The sequence below is a fragment of the Centroberyx gerrardi genome, chromosome 7 (genome assembly GCF_048128805.1).
Source record: "Centroberyx gerrardi isolate f3 chromosome 7, fCenGer3.hap1.cur.20231027, whole genome shotgun sequence".
Classification (NCBI taxonomy): Eukaryota; Metazoa; Chordata; class Actinopteri; order Beryciformes; family Berycidae; genus Centroberyx; species Centroberyx gerrardi.
Genome location: NC_136003.1, coordinates 26233972 through 26256667, shown reverse-complemented (window position 1 = coordinate 26256667; position 22696 = coordinate 26233972). Strand labels below are relative to the sequence as shown.

Sequence of the window (22696 nt, the reverse complement as noted above, 5' to 3'; positions counted from 1 at the left end):
GCAAATACCTCAAAATACTAACCCACACTGTCAACTAGGGTTCGACCGATATGGGTTTAGGAGGGCCGATACCGAATCTGCTGATAGACAATATTTTGTGCCGATATACAATTCTTTAAATTTGATGGATTTTGTGCTCAAAAATTACAAGGAATCTTTGTTTCCCCAAGAATTTTATTCTTGTCAAGGTGGAAAAAGCCTATGAAACATCATTTAGAGATACACTAAAATTCTTCATTGAAACCCATAATAATGAAATTCTTTTAAAGCAGCAGGGTGACCCATGACACCTATTCAATGGTAAGGGAAAATAACCATCTTTCCATCACTGTATGTGAAAACAGAGAGGCTGCACATACAGTGGAGCTGCTGAAATCTTATTGTGGAAGTCAATTAAGAAATTTGAGACCAAAAAATACAAAAATGCACCCTTGGTGTTTTCACCCTACATCCTAAAATCTTGTTACACTGTTGTATGTGTTGTTATTGTGTTCACAATCTCAAACTCTTGCTTGTGTGTCTGCACACACCGAGGGAGAAAGAGGGCGAGGGCAAGCTGGAATTAATCAATTAATAAAGGCAATAAAAGCCAAACCTGCCCGAACTAATCCATCTTTGTGTCACCCTGGCTCAAGAAAAGGGCCCTTTGTTTGATACAATCTGTTTTCCCAGATATGGTCGTAGAAATCTCTCCTTCCTGTGTCCGCTCCTGTTTTTCCTCACAGAAGAGAGAAAGAGAGAGGGTGAGAAAGAAAAGGATGAGGGAGAGAGAGAGGGGGAAAAAAACGAATGCATCAATCAAGCAGCTTCTTACGTCCAACAATGAGCTCAGTCTACTGTGGCCTTTTATTTACTGGACTCTCTGGTCTGGACGAGCCCGGTGCCTTGCAGATCCGTCCTCCTCCTGCATATAAACAAACTAACAAACCCATCCTGACATCAGAGAACCAAAACAATTTATTTGTTTTTGAGAGAAGGCATGATATATTTATATATATAAAAACACTGTCATTAAACATATTGTTCTTTTCTTACTGTAAAATAAATTTGATACACTAGACTTTGCACTGCAAGTCCTGTCATGGTACATAATCATACATTTACATATATAGATTTCTAAACAACTAGTTCGTATTCATTTGCTTACCCCAGGGTTCTTTTCTCACAGCTGGCTGTGTTTTTATTATAAGAACCACGTCATTTCCAATACTGAACTGACTTTAGCTGCCTTTAGCCTGTAGCAGCCCCAAAGAAAATTAATACATTAGAGTTAAGGCCTTAGCAAGCCTTTTGCCCAGACAATCGTTCAATACTGGTTGTCCGAACCCTGGGCTAAACAAAGTCGTCTTACTGGGTGGAACAGCGGACTCTGACATCTAGCACCGGGTCCAGTCCTGCTCATCTTTGGCTCACACACTCATCCTGTTCGAATAATACTGAGACCTCAACAGTTAAAAGATGTGTTTTCATTTTTTTCTTGTGTAACTTACGCCTTCGACACCTACAATGGTCTCATTCATAAGAGCTCAAAGACGTTTAACACAGCAGTATGGCCAAATGATGCAAAGTTTCCAATGCATAAGTTATCTGTCAGGTAATAAAGTTGTTTAAATGTATAGCTAGGAGTGTGGGGAAAGTCTTTTTTTTGCACTGGAACAAGAACTAGGCAGCCAGAGTTCGTTTTCCACCCATTTTTCATTTATAAACCCCAATTCTGTAATCTCTGCAAAACCAGCTGCTTTCAATGTACTACTTTTAACGACATTATGTCCTGAAAGTATCATTAGATTTGACACTGTCTATATATAAAAAATATATTTATACATATATATTTGCTTATAAAATCAAATTGAATGGACACGGGGATATAAATAAAAAGTGAAAGAATTTTCACATTTAAAGTAAAATAAAAAAGAAGAAATTTGGTAAGGAGAACAAAAACCCCACAACATTCATTTTATATCAAAGTGCATCTGATTTAAATGGATCCTTAATCCAAGGCTTCTCAGTCAGGGATGTTTGGCCCAGACACACGTTAACAGTATACTGTCAGGCAAAGGCAATGGAAAATCACTTTCAAATCAAGGCCTTTGGGTTGTATTTTCCAACCATACAAAGCATCATTTGCTTCTTCGTCACATATCACTGAAACAAACTCCATACTATAATCCTATGTCACCCCTCTTTGGCACAATCTAGGCGGAGAACACTTGTGATACTGAGGAGCTGCAAAAGAACGACGGCAGGTAGGAGGATAAGGCACACTGCTGTGGAAGGTAGCATTGGACTGGGGGGAGTCGTCGTAAAAAAAGATCTTCAAAGGAAAAATCCACCCTCAGATACTCTCACACTGTTAGATATCAATCTGTGATGTTCAGTGCATTCAAGGAGTTATTTTGTGATGAAGTGTTGTAATATACTTTTTTGGTGAACCCACTTTCCCTCAACCTGCCTCGTCTACTTACATTTCAGTTAGTTATTTCCTACATTTCCCTGAATGCATTTCAACAACCCCCAGAGAACGGACGCGAAGCTGTTGCATTCAGCTGTGGGTTATACATGTAGGTGGAGAGAGCAATACTGATAGTGATAGAAAAAGAGAGCGAGAGTTTTTCCGGTGGAGAAACAACTTCCTCAAAACTCAACCTGTCTTGTGGCTGCATTGCATTCTGGTCTATTGAAGCTACAGTCGGTGGAGAAATTGGCCTCTCTACGATGGATTTTCCCTGTGTGATTGTGGAACATTAGTGCTAAATGCTGAGTCTAGAAAGAAGCCCTCACTCTTTGAATGTGAGGGACTGACACCAAAACCTGATGTTTACCGTTGATGTTTTAGAAAGTTGAACATTGTTCTGCTATCATACTGCGTTGTAGCTGAGTTGAAAATATCTTGATGTGACGTCACGTTGTCTATGTTTGGCCAGTTATCAGTGGGAATAAGACAAACACAAAATACTATACTATTATTATACTATACTACACTACTAGCAGAGCCGACACGTCTGGCTGTTCTTTTCTGTTACTCATCTTGAGATGTAAATAAATATTGAAGAGTGCGGCCTGTGCATATAGTACTTTGTGGATTTCCTGGGGTCTCCGCACCAAGAAAAAGTTATTTACGGAAGCAGTCCCTCGAGTGAGCACATTTGTCTACTAAGCAAATAAGACAAAAACACACCACCAAACAACAAAATGGACCCAGCAATGAAAGGTACATCACCAATAGCTGTTTCTTAGCAGTGTTAAAGTGTATTAGGGTGGATTTTTCCTTTAAAAAAATGATCTTTGTCAAAAGGAAATTTAGGGACGGAGATAATCAGTATCACCAAAGGAACAAAAGAGCACAATCCTATCTTATTAACACTGTTTGTAGTGCACCAGGGGTGTACAACATGCCAGCCACTGCACTGGGCGAAGTTCAGCTGTAGGCGTGCTGCGGTTCGGACACGTTGCTCAGATTCGAGCCAAACACTGCAGGGCTGCAGGCATTTCTCGTAACGGCTCGGCGACTGAATGTAAACACAGGAGTGGATACTTAAGTATGTTTATAAGGACACGACTGGTGCATGACCCATGACTTGCATGAAGATGTCTTTGGAGTGCATCATTTTTTAAGTGTGTGTGTGTGTGTGTGTATTTGACCCTAGGTCTCACAAGGTCCCCCCAACCCACCAGGTACTTAATAATCTGCGTTTTGTTTCCCCCTGGTGGTGACTCTTGTAAGAACACGTACTGGCATTGGGTTTTCAAGGCATCACATCGACTGTGGTTGTCTAATGTTAAACAGCAATAACAGGTTTGCTCTCTGGAACTGTGTGACTGGAAACTGAATCTTCTTTGAAGCATCTGAATGGCAGCACAGGCTCAGCGGGTTTGAGGCGACATCTAGATGACCAGGTCCGTGTCCCGGAGAGCCTGGCTTTCTGCCGCAGGGTCGTGGAAGCTGCGGATGACCAAGACTACCGAGCAACACCGAGGTTTAAGTTCAGAAACCTGGTTTAAGTTCAGAGACCAGGCGGGTCTCAGCACAGGATCTGGGAGAAGGGATGTCGGAGCAGCTCCTCGGCGCTCGGCCGGTGCTTGGCCTCCACGAAGATGCGGCGGATGAAGTCCCGCGTCTGGTCGGAGGTGTGCGAGGGAAGCAGGGGGTTGGTGGGCTGGGTGGCTATCTTAAATATGGCCGCCATGGCCTCGTATTCGGCCCAGGGAGGCTTCTCCGTCAGCATCTCCACCACCGTGCAACCGAGGCTCCTGTGAAAAACACGCACGATCGGTTTTGCTTTTGCCGTTCATGAAACAATCCAACTTGTTTAATCTGTAATGAAATCAAACTCAACAAGCTGAAACAAATACCACATATTATGACTCCTCGCCTTAGGCTGACAGAGCCGCCGTCTCAGCTGCTCACCTCTAAAGCTCAGATGGAATATTTTGTGCTGAAACTTTTCCCCTGTTCGCACGATCAACAATAACTTTGCTGCAGCCGGCCGCAGTGGGCCTCCTCAGCACCAGACCCAGACAGGCCAGGAGACCGGGGGCTTTGGGAGGTAAGAGCTCTCCTGGGGAGCATTAACCCCCCCCACAAAAAAATACCAACCTCTGTTATGAGCTGTCTGGCTGGCCTTCAGCCAATCACATCTCTCGCCTGATGGGTAACCACCCAATCAGATTGCATAGGGGAATGCTTGGGCAGTAGGTAGATTTATCCCTGCTGTTGGCTCTGTGTGTGGGAGTGTGGTGGTTTTCTTCTTGGAACTGGGTTAAATATAGCAGGTTCCTTACTTTATTAAAATGGTTTTCCCTTTAGGAGCACAGTGTTTCTGACATTTTTAGATGCTGTTTTCCCTTCTTTCACATTCAAGTTGTCTAGCCAAGAGTCATCGTAGCGGGTAATTCAGTCAAAGAATGACCCTCCTTATTAGGGCAAAATGGCAACTCTGGGTGATTTGGGGTCATTTCCCCCGAGTCATGTAGCCTTTAGCCCTACTCAAACTGAATCAATTTTACTGGGAGACGTCCTGTAATGTAATTTTATATGCTATGTATGAATTACAAGAAGAGCGCACATAATTTCAGTGATTTCCTTCAAATTATTGCTTGTACCCCAGATGTAAAACATCATGATCTGCACATCTGCTTTTATGTGCACGCTGCGCAGTCAAACAAGTATTAGTTTCACTCCAGCACTATTACCAGCAATCATTTTCCTTCGCAGGAACAAAATGCTCCATTGTCTGTGACTGTCATTTTTACTCCTCCTAAATGCTGCCATACAAGAGACAAATCACATGAAGTTAAGAAATTTTGATCTCCAAAAGGATTTTATTTGTTTTATTCCTCCTTTGTATGTGTCTCCATGATGAAGTTTTATGGTTGATGCATTTGCACCGACATCAAAAATCTTCTGCACTACAGCCTCTACAAAGCTATGTGAGCTAGTATCTTGTTATGACAATCCGCCAGCTGCCAAAGCTGTAATGCATTATTACATTACGGAGATGTCAATTCCAATTGGACTGACATTATTAGATGACCAGGATTTTTTACTTTCTGGATTTGTAAAAATTATGGACATGGCAAATTCATACTGGATTAAAATTATGGATGCCATTGGTAATAATTACAATTAAAAAACCTCCCCAAGTAATACTAATGCAGCTTGAATGGGACTTTTGCCTAAGAGCTGAGACAAAGCAGCTTCTGACCATAAATAACACTGGTTTGATAAGATAGGATGAAACTGCTGTGTGTCTCCTGGTCTCACCAGACGTCGGCCTTCCTGCCGTAGCCCTCTCCACTGATCACCTCCGGACTCATCCAGTAGGGGGTGCCGGTCACAGAGCGGATGCCGGTGCCAGACATGCAGATGGTCTGAAGCCTCTTGCTGGCGCCGAAATCTCCCAGCTTCACGTTGCCCGCTGAATCCCGCAGGATGTTGGCACCTGAGGCCCGGAGTCGTCAGAGAACACATAAATATTATATTAAACCAATCACCTTCCACACGCTGAGAAACACAAACATCTATATATTAAGCCACTGTCAAAACATTTATCCTGTATCTGGATATATTTATCCAGTGTCTAAACAGAGTCTTAACTCATTTTGGTACAGTGCTAAGGCCTCTGTGGTGAGCTGTGGTACAGGACTACCTTTGATGTCCCTGTGCACGATCATGTTGCTGTGCAGATAGGACATGCCCTCCAGGATCTGTCTGGTGTACTTCCGGGTCACATTTTCTGTCAGAGCCCCATAGGCCTTCAGCTGGTCTTTGACTGAACCCTGAGAGGAAGGAAGCATATGGTTTACATTCCAACCCCCAAAAGACACCAGGACAACAACCCACAGGCAGTGAATACATCCAGGACTAAAGACCACAGATCCATCCTATCACCATCAAAGCTCTGAGCCAGCGACCCGGGGAGGGGGGAAATTAGTGAGGAGCCCGGCCAAAACCAGGCACCTGAAGGTGACTGTGATGCGTTCAAAGCCAGGGCGACGTAAGTGTTTCATTTTAAAAACATTGGGCATAAATTCAGGTGGGGATTGTGGGGACACGTCCCTCCCATTCCATTCTTTTTTATTAAAGTTGCACCTTTCGGGGTTCCTAGCCCATAAAGGTTTACAGGACACCATACATCCAGCAAGCATTCACTGAGTACAGCACTACCACTTTTCTAATGGACTAAAATTGTCCTTATCACCAATTTGATTCCATACACGTTCACACAAACTAGTTTCATTCACTCCACAAAGGGTTAACTCACTCATGTTCCAACTTGTCTAGGAACAAAAAATACCTTCATGCTCTTATGTGATTGGCTGAGTCGCTTGACTTTGACTGTGAAATTAGCTGCTGCAATAAATGCTGTAATAGCCTGATAGGAATATCAATTTGTATCTCCACCACTTTTTAAATCAAACTTATTCCCACAGTCAGCTGGAAACAGTCTCACAGTGGCAGAATAAATTCAATCACGTTACATTTTCATCACGCAAAAGTGGTGAAGACTAGCGAGTCAATCTCATAAGGCATTTTACACATATTTTTGTGTGAGACTGTTTTTTCTATTGGGGTTACGTGACTTGCAGCACAATGCAAGACAATCAGTGATACGGGACCAGCGGAGAATGTTGAAGGAATGTATCCACAAGGCTGACATATGATAACACAAAGACTGAGACAAGGGAATTGATTTGTCAGGGTTTTTTTTAAGGGGGGGTAGATCTGAGGAAGCCAGGTTTCTACTGCTACTACTGAGTTAAACCTGGATGGACATGAACGCTGCCAGGACTCACCCCTGGCATGTACTCCATGAAAATGGTGAGGGTCTTCTCATTGTGGTCCCTCAGACAGCCGTAGTACTGAACGATGCGATCGTGATGCAGATTCTTCAGCAGCTGGATCTCGCACTCCAAAGCGCTCACCTCCTGCAGAGACACAGCGAGACGCGGGGAAATGAAGCACCGACGATTTGAACTAAACAACGCTGCTCGGAAATGAACGGAAGAGGATAGCTGTCATATCCGAACCACACATCTTTGTTGATTTACTGTTTTCATTTGCAAACAAAGATGCATTTTTCAGGTATGACGGAGGCCCTGAGATGCAAAAAAAAATTTAACCATGAACACAGAGACAACAAACAGTGGTGAATGACTGCAGGTAAATGCTGCCAAAAGTGAAACTTAAAGCAGAGAATAAATGAGGGCCAACAGTTCAGTTCCTCAAAAGAAGTTCCTGTGTTTACCTCAGAGAATGTGGCCACAAAGGTCATATCACAGGGGACAGAGGAAAAGACAGAGAGAGAGAGAGAGAGAGAGAGAGACAGAGACACAGAGAGAGAGAGGTGGAAGAGGGGAAGGGAGAGACACACAAAGTAATCCCAAAGTCCCAACACAAAAGCCCGCTAAATAGATAGAAACAACAACAACTGATTCACATCCGCTACAGGCTGGGGGGGAGCAGCAGTGGGGGGGGGGGGGGGGGCTTTGGGGGGGTGATGGGAGGCCAAGGCAATGCTGACCCCCCCCCCCCCCCCAACGACACTCCACTCAGATACAGGAAGTGACAGTGCATGTTTTCTCTGCGGCAGACAGGAAAAGACATTAAAATGGGGATGGGGGGAGAAAGAGGAAAGAAAACCCCTTCGATACATTCCACTTCTTGAGTTGATTTGTTTCTTGCAGAAGTGTTTCATCACTGTGTCAGCAGTAAAATACATGGCTTAAATCCTGACCTCAGATCTCGAAACTGTAACGGAGCTGAATATAAGCGGGTTTATTCATTAGCCCAGCGCTCAGTCAGTCATGCTAACTACCTGCGTTCCAGCATAACGGCCTCAGCCGATTAACATGCAGGACATATGACCTCATTCTTGGCTGTGTTGCAGCTGAAAGGTGGCACAGACTCAAGATCAGTCATTAATCAACAAACTGAGGCTCAATTTAAAAAACACTGTGATGTTTAGAGGCATGAATGAATGCTATTTCCTAACTATGAGAGATGACTATTGAATGTGCAACCAGAATGTCGGACCTGGGCTGACCATGAGTAGGTCCAAATTGAGTTTAATCAGCAAATTTGGCATATACAGTGTATTAAAACATTGCTTATACAGTATGTTTTGTGGGCTGCACTAAACCACTGCAATGTCCGGAGAGCAATTTAATACTTTACATAAACATGACAGTAACAAAATAGTACATGGCAAAGAAATTGATACAAAAGCCTTATTTTAGGCATTTGTGTAGCAGCGACATCAATTAACAACTCTCAAAACTGCTACAATAGCAGGTCAGGGAATATTAGCGATAGTGGAATCAGTCTAAACAGAAACAAGAGTAGAAATTACAGAAAGAGAATGTAGGCAGGCTATCTACTGGCTGTCTGTGCTGCTTTATAACAAGCGTCTCACCTTGCTGGTCTCAGGACTGTCAGGGTCAAACTGGACCTGCTTAGCAGCCAGCTCCCTCCCTGTGTCCACATCGTAGCACAGATAAACTCTGCCGAACGCTCCCTGGCCCAGCAGCTTCCCCCGCCGCCACGTCACCGGAGCGCTGGGCGCTGTGAAAACACACACACTTTGCTGTCCAGTCGTGTCTCGCCACAGATCAACATAAAATATGCAATGTGTTGTCTTACATTTTACATAAAAGGTCAGTAAACAACCAGCGACATAAAAAAAACAACTATATTTTCGGAAAAACATTTTGATTGATTTATGCTTTCTTACCCAAGGCCCTAAACCCATATAATTTATGTTTGCTTACAGATTTATTGTAGAATTGATCAATACTACACTGGTTGTCTATGGGAAACCCTTAATCTGAATTGATTTTATTGAGACATTTTAGTGAGAGATCACATTCCATACAAGTATCCGTGAGTATGTTTTTTATACTTATTAGTTTATTATCTTGGGTTTCAATGGAGAGTTTTAGTGTCCCTTGGTTTAAATGCTGTTTCAGAGGCTTTTCCAAATTCTGGGGGAAACACTGTATACAAACATTGGCATCGGTGTCAGCCTCTGAACCCAAATGCCTGTTATCAATTTGTCTCATAAGGGTTTATGTCAACCTATAAAAAGGTGAGTGAAGTCTATTCTCCAAATAAAAACCTCGGTGTAAGTGAGTTTAGGTGGGTCAAGACTTACACTTATGGGCGACGGGGCGCTCCTGGGGGCGGAGCCTGCCCTGGGCGTCGACCAGCTGCCAGCTGCCCAGACTCTCCTCGCTGCCGTTGAGCGAGCGCCGCGAGGGCACCAGGGTGAACAGGTTCCCCTGGGGGCGCCGTATCCGCGGGAACGTCCTCCGACCTGGAGGACGAGGGGAAAAGAGGTGGGATGAGGAGAATATGAGATGATGGAGAGGAGAGAGAGGGGTTGGAAAAGGGTTTATATGTACAGAGAGTAAGGGACAGGCACATACTACATTGATAAAGGGAAATAAGAGATGTAGTAGAGATGGGGAATTCGTCTTACCTTCACTGTGGTCCTTATGATGCAGGGAGACGTGGTACCTGCGGGGATAGGTGCCTCCCTTCCCCACCACCCTGTCATACACATGATTCTCTCGGTCTGAAAGCAAACCAACAGCCAGAGGTCAAAAGTTAGCAGGATTACGGCGATTCAGCCGCAGTTTAGCTCAGTCACACACTCTGTCACACAGCATCCACGTGAGCTACTTTGTTTCTCTTTTTTGTTGCTTATGCTGCATTCATGTCACATGGGGAAGACGATAGATAAGAGCTTCCTACTTCAAAATACAGTTCATCAGAGCTTCCAGGTGGTAAATACTACTTGGTAAATTGGAGTTTGGTGATGCATTCTGACTTATATTCATAAAAAAAAACCCACAAACAATATGAATGATTTTCATTAAATAAATCATTTTGTGCTCACAACTTTTAAAATGCCATGGCAGGACTGTTTCGTTTTGTTTATGGCTGATATTGCAATGATTGATATGCTGTTAAACATGAACCTCAATGCTTCTCTCAATAAGTACATGAGTGTTAAGTGTGAAGATGCTGATCAGGAGCAACCAAAGTCTACAGAAAACTTTTATCATGTCGTCTTGACGGCTTCAAACAAGTTTGAATGTGTGAACACTCCCAAGTTGTTGCCTCCGGGCATCAAGTCATATCGATGATTAATCCCATTATTGCATTAGGACACTGAGAACACTGTTGCATTGTTACTGGCAGAGATGAGGTGGCTGGAGGTGCGTTGCTGCTCTTGGTGTTGTGACGGCGCTCACCTGAACACTCCTGCCGATTATCAGGATAGCTCTTGGCTCTGTGCATACGAGACTTCCTCAGCGAGGGGCTGGATGGGAGGGGAGGGAAAAGAACATTGAGAGATGCAGAGCGGCTTTCCAAACTAAACGTGACATTTCTTCATACTGGGTGTTAACGTGTAACTCAATAACACAATATTATTACAATAATGAATAGTGTAACTGATTGCTATTTCAATTTCAGTAATAATATTTAAAGAAATATGTTTGTTATTACCCCCTCTAAGTGTCAGATTTAAGTTGAATTATCCAAAAACTACATTCCACCAATTTGTCATCATCAGAATTAAAGTTCACTTTCTCTAGGTGGATGTATTCACATTACATTGATTTTATTGACCAAAAGGAAGAAAAGAACATTGTGCATGAATGATATTTCGTTCCGTGATCACTGACAGTAGTCACTGAGTTTTGAAAGTAAGAGAGGATGCAACCGCCAATTTTGTGGGTGTAAGGGAAACGTAATAAAACAAGTAGTGTAATGAATTACTGCTCCTGGGAAGTATTATGTAGTCACATTACTTTATAAATGAGGAGGCTTTGTCCTCTCCTCACCTGTCTGAGCTGCTGTCCAGCGACTGACAGCTTCCAGAAACAGAGTTTTCTGCACTGCTCCAGGGATCCAGCACCTATCACACGGGACAGTGAATCATGGACTTTGTGTATGCACATACTCTTTGTATACATATGTAATGTTTAATGGAGGAAAATCCATCCTAAAACAGAATTCATATTTGTGTATCAATATTTGTGACACATGTGGACTCACAGAATGTTTCTTTTTGACCTTTTATACCCAAATTAACTTTATTTCTTAGTAGTCCTACTTCATTCTTAACCAGAAAATATGCCTATAACCACAGAAAATCAGCCTGGGTACTGTCAAAGTGTCCACAATCAGCAGGACAGCTCCAGAAAATCGCCAAAAAAAGTCTTTGTTCTCTTGATTCAAGAGAAAGACTTGTTTATGTGCACAAATCTTAATTGTCTGAGATCATTAAATACACCATGTGAATTCTATTTTAGGGTGGATTTTTTCCCCTTTATTGTGAAGATATGACTCACACACTGATCGCTGGTCTCGGGGATGAACTCGCCCTCACTGTTTATGCTGGTGTATGAACCCTGGCGGGCGATCCTCTGCTGGCGTTCTGGCACATAGCCAGGCGGCGGGGAGCTACGCCCCGTGTTCTGAGAGCCTGGGATTAGACAGGAGTTATGAGGATAGAGAAAAACTTTACAAATATGAAAAATGATAAATTGAGAATTCTACAGCTGGACTTCGCTCAAGGCATGGAAATGTCAGGGGCTCATTTTGGTTTGATTACAAACGGCTGATTACATGATAATGAAGGAAACACATGCTCTCTATTGATTGTGGAAGCTAGAAGGCCCCGTCCCTCTCTCTTGAGGTTACATTTTTTTCATTTTCCACAGGAGTACAGGCAGTACAGCAACAAATAGTTGAGACCACAACCACACACTTCAGCCACACAATAACTGTTTTGATATCAGTCACCACTGTCAAAATATAAGAAAGACAAATATGCAAAAATTCCCTCTCTCTCTCTCTCTCTCTCCTGAGCCACAAAGAGGATGAATATGCTGATTGCTGCCATTCTGCCTGAACGTAGCTGTTGAGGACCTATTCCAGTTTTTACAGCTCCCATCATGGAGTCCTAATCTCAAGCCCCCCCGCTCCCCAAAACAACCAACATTTCTAAACCAGGCCATTGGCCCACCGCACTAATAGCATCCCGCAATCTGATTGGCTGCAGGCCAGCAGGCATTGTAGAGCAGCCAGTGATGGTGAACAGGAAAAGGAAGAGGACCCACTGCTAAGAGGGGAAGCCAGAGAAACAACAACCAGAGAGAGAGAGAGAGAGAGAGAGAGAGAGTGTGAGTGAGTGAGAGAAAGAGAGATACAGAGTGCAATGGAAATAAAAATAAAGTAAAAGCCGGAGAAGCTCCTCTGGCACTACGACATGACAGCAACCCATAATCCAATATCAACAAACGTTAAGGTCTCTGAGCAAAATGCCACTACTCTTCCCCTTCTGAATGTGTGTGTGAGCCAACTTGTTGCAGACAGATCAGAGAGGACGCTCAACGACAGCGGGGAGGTGTGTACCGGTCGATAGATGGCGCCCCCTGGGCTCCGAGGCCTGGTACGCCGTGCTGACGTCCCCGGTGGACTGAGAGGCCTTGATCCTCACCTGCTTACACACCGTGTGGTGGGAGGAGGGAGAGGCCTGCAGGCGGAGAGGGGAGGGGAGAGGAGGGGAGGGTTAAACATGGCTGCATGTTGGCAAACCAGCTTGTGTAATAGAAATGAATGAGGAACTTTGATTTTTCACAACATGGCCCATAGTGAGGAAACAATAATGGTGTAACGCTACGCTGTAAATGCACGCCTAGTGTGTGTGTGTGTGTGTGTGCGTGTGTGTGTAGGTCTCACATTGCTGTGTTCCTGTGTGAGCAGCAGGATCTTGATGCTCTTCATGTTGGAGCTTCGGTCCAGCAGGTCGATTGCCTTGTCCAGGTCATCCTGACCTCGCAGAGGGATGGACAGCTGCCAGGATACAACACACACACATTCAACAACACATATGCATGAATACATGCACAGACAGAAGCATACATACACCCACACATATGTGCACATATCGAGAAGACACACACACATGCTCGCACACATACATATACAGTATATGCAGACACACAGAAGCACACATATGCACACAAATACATATACATATATATATATATATATATGTATATATATATATATATATATATATATATATATATATATATATATATACATATATATATACACACACACAAAGACGTATGCTCAGACACACATACATACATGCAAAGATAAAGACACACGTACAAAAAATCCCATACAGGCAAAGAAACATGCGCACACACACACACACAAACACACATGGGCACACAAACATGAAAAGACATATGCAAACATACATGCCAAGACACACACACACACACAATAAACAATCAATGTCTACTACTTCTACTTTGACCGCGTCTAGACTCATTGATCTGGCGGGTCTAAGAGTGACAGAGTTGGAGAGAGAGGGGCGAGAGAGGACAGAATGAGTGGGGAGAGCGAGACTCCACTTTACCTCGTTGTTCATATAGTGCAAGTCTAGCAGCTGGCCAAAGACAGTCTTGACTTTCTGCTGGATTTCCTCGAACAGCACAGGCCGTCCAAACATCAGGATTCTACACGTGTAATCACACAGACAGACAGATCATGGGAGATTTATATCTGTTGGTCAGCAAACTGCTTTTGAACTACATGCATACAAAAAACAAACGCGGGTGAGCAAAACACACACACACACACACAGTCGTTTTTCAGTGAGTGCAGATTCCAGTACACCTTGCATAGTTGTGGTTTGTGCCGGCAGCCGCAGCCTAACCACAGTCCTTTCCCCTTCCATTCTCCAGTTCACATACCAAGTTAAGTGCTGGATTGTGTGTGTTTGTGCTGACTCCGGAGTGCACTCTGTTTCTCATGAACTGAGACATGTGACTGGAGAACGGCATGTGTGAGAGTGTGTGTTTATGTCTGTGTGTGTACGCTCACATATTCGCTTACTCACATATGGAAGTATATGTACAATACCTACACACACATGACATGCAGGGAAATAAGGAAGGAAACAAACTCACCTCCTCTCTCCTGAGAACTCAAACTTGATCCTGACGTCGTCCTGAGGGATAACGCAGGCAGGCCAGTCCAGGAGGGGTCAAAACGAGGTCATGAAGAGGTCATGAAAGGGTCATGAGGAAAAAATCAATTAGTCAGCAAGTAAGGTCTTGACTTCTCAGCTGAGTGTTGTTTATAGTGAACTGCGGGGCTGCAACAGTGGGGGATTTTGGGGCTGCTCTCATCCTGCTATTATTTTCAAAGTGATGCAACTGTGTGCAAAAGGATGGCTGAAGATTGAATGTATCACCCAGAAGACCGTCCACTGATCCAGCTTGCCACAGTCTGTGGGTTTATCCCCCCCTTACCGCCCGGCTGCCTCAACTCGCCTGCTTAGGACTGCTGTCATTTTATTTACATTTTCATCGTTAGGCATTTAGCAGGACGCTCTCATCCGGAGCGACTTGCAATGGAAGAGGTTCAGTATCTCGTTCAAGGACACTTCGATGAAACACATGGCTGTTCACTTTGGAAGTTGTGGAGATCGAACCTGTGAGCTTTTGGTTACAGGATTCTCTCGCTAACCACTACACCACGCTTCAGCACTAATTTCAATATATATAATTTTAAGAAAACAATTGTGCAATTGTGTTTGTACTCTGGGAACAAAATGATAGAGTTAGAGCTCACAGAGATGTCACAGGACATTTGGTTGTAATTGAATATTCTGATTTATGACTTTTGGGTAATAACAAAGCTATTAGCCTGCCACTCACTACTATTTCCATTAACTCACATTCAAATTCTGGATTATGGACAATTTTAAACAAGCCAGTTTTAGATTTTCCATTCTTCCGCACCTGTCTGTTGGCCTGGGCCGGTGTCTTGGGCTTGCCGGTGTCATAAGATGGCACAGGCTGGCGCCGCGTCATCTGGAGGGCAACCAGGTCCTTCATTATAGAGTGGAGAGCCTGTCTCTCATCTGGAGAGGATAATGGGATGGGGAAAATACACAATTACAGTGAGGATTGGAAGATGGATGCCTCGAGTGTGTGTGTGTGTGTGTGTGTGTGTGTGTGTGTGACAGACAGAGAGAGAGAGAGAGAGAGAGAGAGAGATAAGAGCCCCTAGCACTTAGCTTTGCACTAAAAGGTGTGTGCAGACAATTAGTCAGTCATCTTTAACTAAAGCCATATTGAGAGTATCCCATGACAGGGTATTAGAGGCAGGGAAAGGACTGCAGTGTTTTTGATATGCCTATTCCCATGTTTGATCTCAGGGCAAGCTCTGCCTCGGCTGTGTTAGCTCACGAAGGGAAAATATTCTCCTTGTGTAGCTTGGACAGACATCATACAGCCCCGGGGCAGCGGAGAGAACCAGACCCCCGTCTCCATAACACTGAAAACCGATCCTTCACCCGACAGCGTCTGGAGCACCAGCTAACACAGCCTTTGGCCTCAGGGACAGTGTTTGGTGTGAGTGTGTGTGTGTGTGTCTGTTTTTATCTCATGCTGTAAGGAAATCATGTAGCAAACGTCTGTCTAACATCAAGAACGTAGAGAACTTACTCATTTTGGCGATGTTTGCGTACGTCTATAAACCAATCTTCAGAAACTGGTGTCTTCGGTGCCAACCCACCCACAGCCTGCAGTGATAAACACCAATACCAATTAGTTATTAGAACAAAGCTTCTAATGACAGTCACAAGTGAGGTTGTCACTCTTGTCACTGTCATTCATTCAGTACAAGTCATTTCTTTTTGTTAAGATGACTTTTTTTTCCCCCTCATGGAGGCAGAGCAGAAAGATGTGAGACAGAGAGGAGCTGACATGTGACAAAGGCGATCAGCCAGACTCAAACACATTGTCAGGACGTGATGTGCACCTTCGCCCGCTGAGCCAGAGGGACGCTCACAAGACGTACTGAGCAGAAGAGGCCATGAGGAGAGGGAACCACAGTATTAAGTGAACTTGAAGGCCCGCATGATAAAGTGGCTGTACTGTACCCTAACTAAATAGTATGTAATTCATTTGCACGATGGGGTATTTTAATGTGACACTGGAGAGAAAACCTAATTTGTCCTCTACAGAGCAGGCTATTTCTCATGCTTGGTTCCTTGCAGGCATGTAAAAAAAAAACAAAAAAAAAAGAACAGAACGCAGACTAAAAGACTTTTCTGGTTGCAGGCCTGCGTGAATGGGAAAGTGTGCGCTGCACGTGAGAATGTGCGAGCGTGTTTTGCCCATGAGAAAGAATGACAATTGGAAAGGCTTGAAACTCAAGCTGCACTGGCACTGATCAATCTGGCACGATCCATATGGGAAGAAAGATTTTACGGGGAGCATTTTGCCATTCTAAATATCTGCCAGCTTTACACGTCTCAGATTGCACGAGCTGTAAAACACTTACTCAGCTGTGTCATAACTCTACTGTTGATGTTAAGAGGGCAATATTATTTTTTAAAGAGAAGGCTGCTTGGTGCCAGATACACATTTTTCAATGATCCGCCATATCCCTCAGCAAGGTACTGTATTAAAGAGCGGGCAATTTATTGACCAGGGTATCCAAGGCGACAACAGCATTATAAACTTAGGCATTTCCTTCAATGGAGTGGGTTCCCAAATCTGTAACAATACACCATGGGATTCAAACTAACTAATTCAACACAGAATACAAAAGGACTTTTGTGTTCTTGTGACTTGGAAGTCCTTAAACATGAACACATCTTTCACAAGTAGATGACAGGATGAATATAAGACTGTAAAGCAGACTGTTACCACTTTTAACACTTTAACACTTTTAATATCTAATTAAATTATAGGGACTAACAAATGAACAAACTCTACAATAACAATTGTTGTTAGGGCGCAATGTTTGCATGTTTTTATAGCGCAACAGACCAACAATTCCATGTTTGGTTTGAGCATGGACCACAGTGAACCACAGTGAGTCATATTAAAGAGTTTATATCTTTGTAAGGTACAATTATAACCCAAAGTACATCACTACCAACAAGATTAGCCTCTCAGGCCTCCCTGCCTAACGTCTCAGGCCTCTCAGATCAATAATTTCTTAAGATTGGCCCAAATAGACAAGCAGAAGAGATGGATATAAAGCAGAGTCCACTGTAAACAATCGCAATCGCTTCAGCCTGACCTGAGCTTCACCTTGAGCAGGAATATGCTGTAGCAAACATGAATGTTATGTTTAGGTGCCTGGTTAGCACAGAGAAATAATGACTAAAATTACAATACAACAGCTAATAAGAAAACAGCAGGATGGAGAAATACCAGAGACAGAGATGAACAGAGTCTGAGGATGTATAGAAGAGGCTGTAGCTGTCTGTCTGAAGCTGTACTGTAGAGTGAGGAGGCCGTCTGAGGAGAAAATGCGGACGGGGGAAACTATTGCTGTACATGAAGTGGGCAGCATCGGCACCTGAGGCAACTCAGTGGCTCTCTGGATTTCTGGGTAATAATCACCCACAGGAATGCCGGGCATGTCCGTCTGTGGTCGCCGGAGCGTTGCCACGTTGCTTTCAAGCTCCCTTACCACTCTCATGTTCCACTGCCAACACACGAGGTGCCAAAGACTTTTGTCCTTCAACCCTTCATGCCTTTGCCGTTTGCTTCCTCACTAAATAACATGGAGTTTATGAGGTGTGCAATTCCCACTGTTGCATGCATACAACTTTAGGAAACACCAAGCAATTATGGTCTCTCTACCTACAAAATGCTGCAGTGAGGGCACCTGAATTGGAAAGAAGAGCTCAAATCGTGCACCACCTTGTAGTTGATAACACAACAAATAACCTCTGTCCATCTCCCCGGCCGCTCCGCTCTCTCCCCTGACTTCTCCTGATTTTAATTACCTCCCAAGCGGAATGCGGGGAATTCAGTGGAGAGAGAGGCTGCTCTCGACCAGTCCAGTCAGCTGTGCCCGCTTTATTTTCCTTGTATCACATTTCCAGGACTAGCAGGATTTACATGGATTTTCCTCCCCCCCCTCTCCTCTCTGTCTGCTTAGAGAGGTGTTTAGTCTGAGGCTGTTTTTCCCAGCCACAGTCCTTGCTCTGTCTCAGGCTAGTGATGCATCTGGAGTCAGTGCCTTACAGCAAAATCCCCTGGCCTGACGTCTCTCCTCGCCGTAGGTGTTCGTGTGCTCTGGGTTCGGGACAACCCGCAACACTTGTACGTTCACATCTTGAACAGCTAGAGCCTGGCCACCTACGGTTATAATAAACGATACACTTTGCAAAGTTTTTGCAAACACATTCAAGCATTCATTTCAAACGATAACTGCATGTATAATCTGAATAAGATTTCTAAATAAGTAGACTGCCTGCCTTCCTAATACTGCAAAACTGTACAGCCATGTCAGCACTAATCTGCTCAGCCTCCACATTTCTGATTTCTACATTTTGCAAAGTTTTAACACACACAAACTCATTTCAAATGGTAAGTGCATACGCAATCTGAATAAGATTTCCGAAAACGTCGCTTGTCTTGGATATTCAGATGGCACCAACAACAATATTGCGTTAGTAAAGGTCTATAAAGGCTTTGTCCACAAAGGGCCAACATTCCTTTGTCCTTAAGATAAAGATAAAGCTTATTTTTCCCGTGGCAGTATCACATCAAGAGCCAAATTCAGATCAGTCAGTGTGGGGTGAGATGTTTCACTCCTCTATACCTGGGCAATATTAATCACAGTTTACTTTAGAAAGTAATTTTCGACAAATCATGCTTGTTCTTTCTTGAGCAGTATCTAATTAATGAAAGGAAGTAAAAGTTGTATTATTGTGAAAAGTTAACTTAAGTAGTCATCTTTAAACATTGGCTGTGAATTTTCACACAAATCCCACAATCCTCCTTGTGCATTCTGAATGAACTACACGTCATCACCACGAATGTGCCGCAGCACTGTACAGAATCTGGACTTGTTCATAGAAATAAAGAAAACACAAAGGCGACAGTCATGTTAGACAGAATAGGTGGAATTGTTAGGATGCAACAAAGCTGCCTCCATACATTCGATATGTATGGTGGGTGATTAATGCCACAGAGAAGAAGGAGAAGGACAAGGAGGAGAAGAGGGAGAGGCAACGTTGACACTATTTTGAATGGTTTTAATAGGACACACGTTTCCTTTGACTTGCGGTGACTTGCTGCCATGTCTTATATTGGTGGCAGCAGTTATGACGGCAGATTTTCCTTCTGTCTGAGATTATGTTGTGGCACATCACGTTCAGATTAGCGCGTGGATAACTGCCACCACCATGAGAAAAAGATGAAGTTTCTATTAAGCCTTGTCACTGTTGCTATTAAGCAGTTAAAAGGGCCATTAAAGAAACAGTCCATCCCAAAATAAAAATTCTATTATTATCTACATAATCTCTTTCGACTTCTATCTGCAACCAGTAGGAATTGCAACAACATTGAAATAACTTGCCTCCTCCTACACAAGTCTCTGGCAAAGCCCCTGCCCCTCTCTCCCCTCCTGTCCCCTTGAGTTACTATGGCCTGTAATTGGCACAAACAATTAAGTCACACTTTCACATTAGAGACAAGTAAACTAGAAGGTGGGGGGTGGAGGGGAGATCAGGAGTGACTTGACATTGCATTGGGTTGGGAGGTTTTGTGCCGAGTGAGTACCTGCAGAGAGCGAGTTTTGAAAGCTAGAAATCTCAGCACCTGGCAAAGTAATAATTGAGTCATTGACATTGATCAAAAACCCTATCAAGCCCCACAGATATATTATGGTTTACCAAGCTGTTCTTTCGCTCCTTCTTGTTCAATATAAACGTAACTCGACCACTTGAACACATATCCAATATTACACAATCTATATACTCACCAGGTAACAGATTTTATTTTTAGCCTACTTCATATCTAAACTAATCTAGCCTACATACACCAATAAGTTGTACCTCTTTTTCGATATCACTCACTTTCCAAGCCCAATCTTGGCTATGTTGGCAGCTGTGTTGACAAGCTAGTAGTTTAGTTTCCATGACAACGATGCTTCTCCTGCAACTACTTGGTGGCAAAATGCTGCACTCATGTCACATGGGAATAAGGAATAAACATAGGAATAACTTGATGGCTAAAAGCAATAGCTTGGAAGTGTTTACAAGTTTTAACTTGTGTGAAGCTGTCAAACACCATGAATAAAGACTTGGGTTGCTCCTGATCAGCTTAACAAATACACACTTAGTGAGTGTTACATTTGAGTTTATTAAAGCAATTTTAAAGCAAAATAAACATTGCAATGTAGTGTAGTGTCCCACATGACAATGTATGAGTTGTAAAGACAAAATGCCTTATGTCATGAATAAAATTAATGATGATGTTTTTTTTTTTGCTGGTGGCCTCAGAATTCAGGAAGTTGGAGATGAACTGTATCTGTAGTGTTTCCCACCTGAGAGCTGAGGTTAAATGCATTTTCAAGCAGAAAGCTAATTACCATCTTTCCCATGTGACCTGAATGCAGCATAAATCACGCCTCATACCTGTGATTCCTGTCACGTGCAACAGCCCTCACCTGTCGCCTTGACGACCTCGGTCGCGAGGACAAGGCTTCTCCTGTTTAGCAGCTGACTTCTGTCACCGGTGTCGCGCGGCAGAGATGACGCAGCCGGTTCAACCGTTCATCTCCGTCGTCTCTTCAGTCGGACCGGTACACCGAGGAGTGTGCGGGCGCCATGGCGGGGCTGACCCCCCAGGTAACGGGTCTCGTCTTCAACGGAAAGTTAGTAAAACACAAGCTAGTAAAAAATACAATGTCACATCAGATAGTTTGAGTTTTTCAGAGAGTATGTTCCAACGGAAAAGTCTACATCAGACTGCTCCAACTATAGCCCCGAGAGAAAGTCCTGCTCAACTGCCGCGACGGAGCTTTTGAAAACATTATTTTCCAAAACAACATTTTCCAACGGTCCCGCTGGATGTCAGCTCGTTGGGCCTGTGGGTCAGAGAGCCGTTTGATCGTGCTCAACGCGAACGGAAAGTTTTTCGTTCACAAAAGGTGTAACAATAACCGTGTGGCCTTTATGAAATCCATTTGTAACTAACAGCACACCAGAGAAAAAGACCATGCGATTTCCGTGATTTTGATGGCCTCTCTTCCTGCTAAGCTTGCAGATTTTCCCTCTTTGGGTTGCCAGTTTTTCACTTCAAAGTCAAAAGTATCCTCACTTTTGTGAATAACCGCATCGTCGTGAACTCTGAATTCGCCTCTGAACATATCTGTAGAAGAATCCATACAGGCCTATATATGGCCTATAACAAAAGTATGGGGGGAAACTGATTCAGTGCGCGACATGATGGAAGACGAGATAATTCAGACTTGTAGAAATAATGAAAGGACAATGGCAGCACAGCTTACTGACTGCACATTATCTGCACATAAACTTGCACCGATATGTTAAGCGAAGCAAAGTTTGGTCTCTTCCATCGACGCTACAATCCGCAGAGCATCGGACTGTTGCGATTCCTGCAGCATTCATGAGAAAGCCAAACAGTCATTAAAAGTGGAAAAAACGCTGTCTTTTGAGTACAACATAAATATTCACAAACTTGCCGAACGGCGACAGGAGCCAGCGATAGTACATAACTTTCCCCCAGCCAAAACAAAGTAAAAAATAATCTTTAATACGTCAAACTTCCTGACAGAAAAAAAAATATCGCCACCGGAACCCGCTTTTATGCTTCCAACAAAACATGAAAAGTGTACTCCGAGCTAGGATCCACGTTAGCCCGATGCCTTGACTGTTTGTGCTCCATATGTCGGTTGTAACATGGATTTAATCCCAGGAGTATTTCTGATTACTGTAACTAAATTAGCGCCGTGCAATCTCGGGGACGCGCTGTTACTCGGTCGATGTCTCTATCCTCAAGAGCGCGCACAGTATTATTAGTGGGGCGTACCAGCTGTGACGTAGAAATGCAAGTCAGGGCTTTTGCTGCCTTCAGATACTGCCGGAAAATCGGAATAAAAGATTTTAGAGCATCCCAATGCATTAAATTTCTTTGACACCCGAGTTGCTGAGATGTGACGTTTAGGGTCTGGAGCATGAAAGCCATCTCAACAGCTGATGGTGAAAGAGACGTTGGCTATTACACATCAACCTCCACCCTCATGCCTTGATTTTTTAAATAAAACAAAAGCTGCCAAAAAACTTTGGTCACGTTTGTTACTATTTCGGACTAAAAGCAC

At 43.6% G+C, this 22696-nt stretch overlaps 1 protein-coding gene across 1 annotated transcript; it reads right to left on the bottom strand.

Moving 5' to 3' along the window:
• Window positions 1–944: 944 nt before the first annotated feature.
• Window positions 945–22361, bottom strand: map3k3 (mitogen-activated protein kinase kinase kinase 3). Its single transcript, XM_071900919.2, has 17 exons — window positions 21023–22361; window positions 16048–16124; window positions 15340–15461; window positions 14503–14543; window positions 13950–14049; window positions 13256–13369; window positions 12929–13049; window positions 11863–11996; window positions 11353–11426; window positions 10759–10826; window positions 9981–10076; window positions 9654–9815; window positions 8916–9064; window positions 7297–7428; window positions 6150–6279; window positions 5765–5942; window positions 945–4251 (listed from the first exon to the last, which is right to left on the bottom strand). Exons 2-17 carry the CDS (start codon window positions 16049–16051, stop codon window positions 4023–4025), a joined length of 1854 nt encoding a protein of 617 aa, XP_071757020.1. The 5' UTR covers window positions 16052–16124; window positions 21023–22361; the 3' UTR covers window positions 945–4022.
• Window positions 22362–22696: the final 335 nt, after the last annotated feature.

What these genes read in the sequence shown, in the direction of transcription:
- map3k3 (XM_071900919.2), bottom strand. An exon ending in TCATAAGGACCACAGTGAAG is followed by an intron (nt 9,816 to 9,980) that starts GTAAGACGAATT and finishes CTCGTCCTCCAG; the next exon opens with GTCGGAGGACGTTCCCGCGG. An exon ending in CGTGCACAGGGACATCAAAG is followed by an intron (nt 5,943 to 6,149) that starts GTAGTCCTGTAC and finishes TCCGGGCCTCAG; the next exon opens with GTGCCAACATCCTGCGGGAT.